The sequence below is a fragment of the Sardina pilchardus genome, chromosome 21 (genome assembly GCF_963854185.1).
Source record: "Sardina pilchardus chromosome 21, fSarPil1.1, whole genome shotgun sequence".
NCBI classification, from domain to species: Eukaryota; Metazoa; Chordata; class Actinopteri; order Clupeiformes; family Clupeidae; genus Sardina; species Sardina pilchardus.
Window position 1 is genome coordinate 11,868,714 of NC_085014.1, and position 6,151 is coordinate 11,874,864.

Consider the following 6,151-nt stretch of genomic DNA (forward strand, 5'->3'; position numbering starts at 1 on the left):
ACATACTCTGACTTTGGTAAGTGTTTTATGAAAGACTAGCAGTCTCATAAACAGATGTCAGAGTTTTGTATGCATTGCTCAGAAAGCTGAAATCAAGGCATTATAATACGTTTGACGATAATGAAGGTTTTTTATAATGTCACGTTGCCTGTAAGTTACCATGGTAAGCAGTTAGTTGTAGTCCAAAACAACCTGTTAAGGTTTTCGCTTTCTTATTTTAATGAGAGCCCGTTAAAAAAGTTATAGTTCTCGACAGAGAAACATTCCGTGCTGCCGCAGGATGGCGTGGTGTGGGAATATACCTCACTTCCTGTTCAGGAGCCAAGCCTGCTTTTGTCGTGAATGACGTTTGGAGGAAGGGACTGACGTCTTACTGCCGTCTTGCTTGCTTGATAGACTTCCTTATGAAGCCACTAAATGCCTTTATGTCCCATAGTTGTTTGTCCAGTGACTACAAAAGACAATCCAGCGTATAGTATAGCACATTAGAAATGTTCCATGTTGTCCTCATCATACAGTATATGTCACTGTTATATCTATTTCTTTTGCATTATTATCAGTAATATGTCATAGCAACATCCATAAAACATCATTCTGTGTGGCAATCTATGTAAATGCGATGGTGAATGAAGACAACGTCCTCTCTTCGGGCCTTGTTTGTCAGGAAACGTTTTCCTTATCTGGACGTGGTTTCCCTCAGTCGTCCCTGGCCTTGACCAGTGCATTAGGCAACACAGTCTCGTCATGCGGCAGACAGCTTTGAGTCCGTGGCCTTCCTATTGCCTAGATGCTTGCCGCTCTCTCTCTCACTCTCACTCTCTTCACAAAGGAGATGAATTATTAAACAAAGCTCGCCAGCTTCAAATGCATACTTCTGCACCACAAAATTACAAACAAACACTGTCCGCTTCAAATGCATACTTTCTCCCTCCCCGACCAATAACAAAGCAAAAGCCCGGTGGTTTTCACATGCATACTTCGTCCCGGGCCGTTTGGAAAAGCGAGCGGCCCCCGGATTCTGCAGACCCCAGGGCCCGGGACCTCGCCCCTGACGCTCAGAAGCAGCTGCTGCTGTTGCGGCGTTTGATGCCTGCTGGTAACATGCTGCGCTTGTTGCTTGGCCCTTCTGGGAAATGCTAAACAAGACCCTTGGATGGAGTCCAGGGAACTGGCTCCGGAGAGGAGAGGGGTGGAGAGGAGAGGAGAAGAGAAGAGGGGAGAAGAGAGAAAATGAGATCAGATGAGAGGAGAGCAGATGAGATGAATTGTAGGAGTGTGAGAGGAGATGGAGTAGGAGCAGCAGGAGTAGGAGTAGGAATAGTAGTAGGAGCAGGAGTAGGAGCAGGAGCAGGAGTAGGAGCAGAAGTAGGAGTAGGAGCAGCAGGAGTAGGAGGAGGAAGAGATGGAGTAGGAGCAGGAGTAGGAGGAGTAGGAGTAGGAATAGTAGTAGGAGCAGGAGTAGGAGCAGGAGTAGGAGCAGGAGTAGGAGCAGCAGGAGTAGGAGGAGGAGGAGATGGAGTAGGAGGATGAGTAGGAGTAGGAGGAGGAGGAGCAGGAGCATAGAGGGGAGGGGAGGAGATGGGAAGTGTTGTGGGGCTGTAGAGCTGGATGCTGGAGGGCTGGGGCATAATAGAATTGCCTATTCAGGGTGTTTACCCCAAACAAACCGAGACCTCCACGACCTCTCCTCTGAGCGAGGCCCCTGTGTTCCACGCTATGAAACTCGCTTGATCCAAACAATAATTAGCGCAAGGAGCAGAATGAACTTGATATCATAAGAGGGAGATGAGGGGGAGAAATATGAAAAAAGAGGATAGATATTGGATACTGGCTTGAGGCCTTTTTTTGTAAGAAAGAGAGTAATTGTTTTGGGAGGAAATGGTGTGTGGTGGAGAGACCAAACCTCCACTGGTTAAACGACTGCCGTGTTTGAACAGCGTCTCGCGAGGGGATACAGTAGCACTGCGGTATGGCGGATGTCACCCCCCCCCCACTCCCCCCCCCCCCTCCCCCGGCCCCGATTGTTCTGATCTTTTTTTCATCCTTCCTCCTGTATGTACAGTATGCTTGTGTTCCCCCGGTGACTGATCCACCGAGCGGAAGGGGATCATATTAGCAATGCATGGCCTAGCATAGCAGCCGTGCACTATAACACCCATATTGTACTTTACTGTTATGCTATGCATGTCATTGACATAGGGTGCAACCCATGCATATTCTGTAATATGTAATATGATAATGTATATGTTAATAGCGCAGTAAGAAAAATACTGCACAGAAAAGTAATGAATAGGGGCACTTTCATCCTCAAAGAAGCGCACATGTGTGCAGCAGAACTCCACCGATTTATTAAAAACACTCTGTGGCAATGCACATACAGTACGACCTGCTTGTAATCTGTCTCCAATTGGATGTTCAACCTTTTTTGCGTTTTTCCCCTTAAAGGAGTTCACGGTCCTCTTGAAGCGAGGCTACCCCAAGGCCTTCCCTCCACTGACCCCCCCGTGTCAGTCATTCAGCTCTCCCAAATGTTGGCCACCAATTATAAATCAAAAGGGAAAAGCACAGTACTGTTTCTTTTTTTGGAGGAATTTCGCTGTTGGGTTGATCTCTGTTTGGTTGGTTGATATCAGACCTCAACCATACTGACAGTATAACCTTCTCTGAGCCAAAGACACATGTGGCTACCATCTTGTAGAGAGGAATTTGCATGGGTTGATAAACGGAGACATTGAGACATGTATGTATATGTGTGTGTGTGTGTGTGTGTGTGTGTGTGTATGCAAGGCCTTTGGGGCACCACAAGAGTATGGATTAGGTCCTTTTAGAATGTGATAGCTTAGGGAATGTTTCCACTGTTGTCCTTGAATGAGGATGAAGGTCGTTAGACATGTAAACCATTCTGGTTTTTGCCATAACAAACTTGTCAAACTCAGATTTCTCTGGATATATTTTACAGAGTAAGCGTAATTTTGCTAGTCTTTTGTTTTGAAACATTGGTTTTGGGCTTGTGCAATGGCAGGTCTGATTCTCAAAGTGCAGTGTGTGTGTGTGTGTGTGTGGGGGGGGGGGGGGTTAGCAGTCGTCCTGCTGGGAAGTCAGTGAGCCTGATTGCTGTGAGCTGGCGACAGGCAAAGCTGCCTCTTGCACACACACACACACACACACACACACATACACACACACACACACACACAGCTCTTGTCTGGGCACATTTCCCTGACACCACGGGCTCTGTTGGTCATCGCCCACCCATGACTGCATTAACACTCTGCTCACTGGACCCTGCGATGGCTCTCTGATGCCTGTAACGAGGCCATACAGCAGGACCAGTGGCTTGGCCGCCGCCTGCCCTTTGTCCTGGCTCCATAAATAAGGCTGCAGGGTCCTTAAATAGCTGCTCTGTGGTTTCGACTAGGAACACTTTCTATTAGATTCTGAGAATATCAATTGTGTTATTCTTTCTTGTGGTACAGTGCGTTCTTTGTTAATATATCAATGACAATACAGTGTAGGGAAGTATGCAGTCATTCTATTGTAGGGAGTAGGTACACATGACGAGCACTGTCCTTCAACTTGGATGGAAGGTACTGTATGTCAAGTTGAATAATAATAAATTATAAATGGTTTGAAGATGTTGAAGTTTGTGAGCTGTGTTACTACTGGAAACTACAATTTCTACTTTGATTACTCGTTCAGCTCGCTGACTGACCTAGACCGGGTAAACCCAGCCCGATGTGCCGGTGATTGGATGTCGCCCTGCAGCTCAGGCTGGAAACCTGCACATTTATCTCTCCCTATCTTTCATTACAAATTTGCGGGGGCCAATCACAAGCTGGCTTATCCATCTGGCCCACCCGGATCGTTGGTTTGATTGGTTGAAGGACTATCCAAGCGTACAGAGTCATTTGAACTATGCCCATTGATCACGCCTCTTGTGCAGTTAAAATACAGCGCAGACTCCCCAGACTAATATTCAGTCTCAAAGATTGAGCTTGGTCTGATGATAGCCAGGCTAGGACTAACCCCTTCTCCAGCACTGACATTCCCTGACCTATCACAACCTCTTTTGACCTCTGACCCCTTCACCCCCACCCCAGGCCGCGGCAGCGACTCGGAGTCCGACTTCCCGCACCACCACCACCACCGGCGGATGCCGGACGTGCGTAAGGACGACATGCTGGCGCGGCGCACCTCGGTCAGCGAGCCGCGCACGCCGCTGCCCTTCAACCAGTTCCTGCCCAACAAGAGCAACCAGACGGCCTACATGCCCACGCCGCTGCGGCGCAAGCGCCCCGAGAGAGAAGAGGGCGCGCGCAAGAGCTGGAGCACCGCCACCTCGCCCATCGGAGGAGACCGGCCGTTCAGGTGAGCAGCCCTGGGCAGCCAGCTAGCGTTCAACTTTATTTTTTTGTTTATTTATTTAAAAAAAAAAAAAAAAAAAAATTATTATAGAAATGACGCACAAAGATACAAAATGACAACATTTAACATAGACATACTCGTGACAACGTTTGCCTGTTTACAGAGCTACTTAATCATAACTAGATATATTGAGCAGCAACAGTTCACAATTGTTACAGAGAAACATAAATAGTAGTGTCAGAGTTCATTGCTAGCGTTTAACTTTAGACAAGGCAAGGCAGGGCAAGGCAAGGCACGGCAAAGCAAGGCAGAGCAAGGCAAGGCAAGGAACAGCAAGGCAAGGCAAGGCAAGTTGTACATCACATTTCATTCACAGAGAGGTAATTCAATGTGTTTCACATAAATAAAAGCAAACATAAATACACTTTACTGATTCTGCATGTGCATATTCAGTTATCTGGTCCCGTATTGAATCTTGAAAAGTTACGGACAGTACAGTGTTCTAGATTCTATCTATCTTTATATCAGATATCATACTGTGTGAATATATCTGATTGCCGATCTATGAACAGGCACCATCATTTTCAACTAAGCATTATTACCTGTAGTGAATGTTCAATGCTACTCTGTACACTGGTGTTGTATGGTTGGTTGCTGGCTGTAGAGATATTGTGGTTATGATGTGGTGTTTTTGTGTGTGCAGCCTGGCTGCTTCTGGTCCAGTGATTAGCACCAACCACTAAAAGAAGTGAAAATCCCTGTCAGTACACTGATCACACTGAGCTTGCTTTTATGTACCTACAGCCTTGTGAGTCTTCAGGGACTTGTGTAATAAAACTTTGCAGGCATGTTTCTCTCTTTAATGCCCTGGCATCTGCTGCTTCCTGTTAAAGTATTCAGTAGGTGGGAAAACGGAGATAAACTGATTAGAAGATTGTTCCAGTGTGTTGCAAACAGGAGAAATCTGGGACCTTAAAATAGCCACAATCAAGAAACAGTAATGAACAGTTGCCACACCAACGGATATCACATCAGCAGCCCGTTGGTAAATCGGTGGGTGATGGTGTGAGTCTGTGTGGTCGTTATCACCAGGCGTTTCAGGGGGAGAACTACCCAGCCCTTGTTTCACACACAGCTCGTATAGCATCTTTGTCATAGCTGACAACCTGAATATATCCCATATTGTTCATTTTAAGACACTTACAGCAGCCGTGAAGCGTGTGTGTGTGTGTGTGTGTGTGTGTGTGTGTGTGTGTGTGTGTGTGTGTGTGTGTCTGTGTGTATGTCTGTGTGTGTGCCTGTGTGTGTGTGTGTGCCTGTGTGTGTGATAATACTCTGACAGGAGCAGAGGTGAGCATAGGGACAAGGTCTCAGTGGCGAGCTTGTCTGTAAAAGTGTAAACGGGGTGTCAGATATGACGGGGTTTATTTGAAGAGAAACGTGCGAGAGAGAGGTAAAAGCACTCCGCTAGTTGCTCCGTCTCTGTCTCCCGTGCCCCCCTGTGTCTTTTTAAAAGACTCGGGCCGTCTAGGACACACACATTGACAAAACTCACGCAGGAGAGGGAGAGATCGCGACGACAGACGGCGTTCTCAGAGCCAGGCATTTCAGGGAAAAGTGTTTTAGGAGAAAGTGTTGTCGGATGGACTGTCTTCCACCCCATAATTCACGCTTGGTTCTTACACCCTTCTGGCGCGGCCAATCTTCAACAGAACACTTTTAGAAATGGGCTGAGACGCGCGGCCAACCTTCCCGCCCGCTCGTCTTGATTGAACTGGAAAGATCT

The 6,151-nt window shown here is 47.1% G+C and overlaps 1 protein-coding gene across 3 annotated transcripts in view; it reads left to right on the plus strand.

The window, feature by feature from the left end:
- The window catches only part of limch1b (LIM and calponin homology domains 1b), a 112,174-nt gene that overhangs the window by 80,895 nt on the left and 25,128 nt on the right, over positions 1-6,151 (plus strand). For all 3 annotated transcript variants that reach the window (XM_062524178.1, XM_062524179.1, XM_062524177.1), the window contains exon 8: positions 4,101-4,368. In XM_062524178.1, the coding sequence (XP_062380162.1) occupies positions 4,101-4,368 (268 nt within the window). The remainder of the gene's footprint in view (positions 1-4,100; positions 4,369-6,151) is intronic.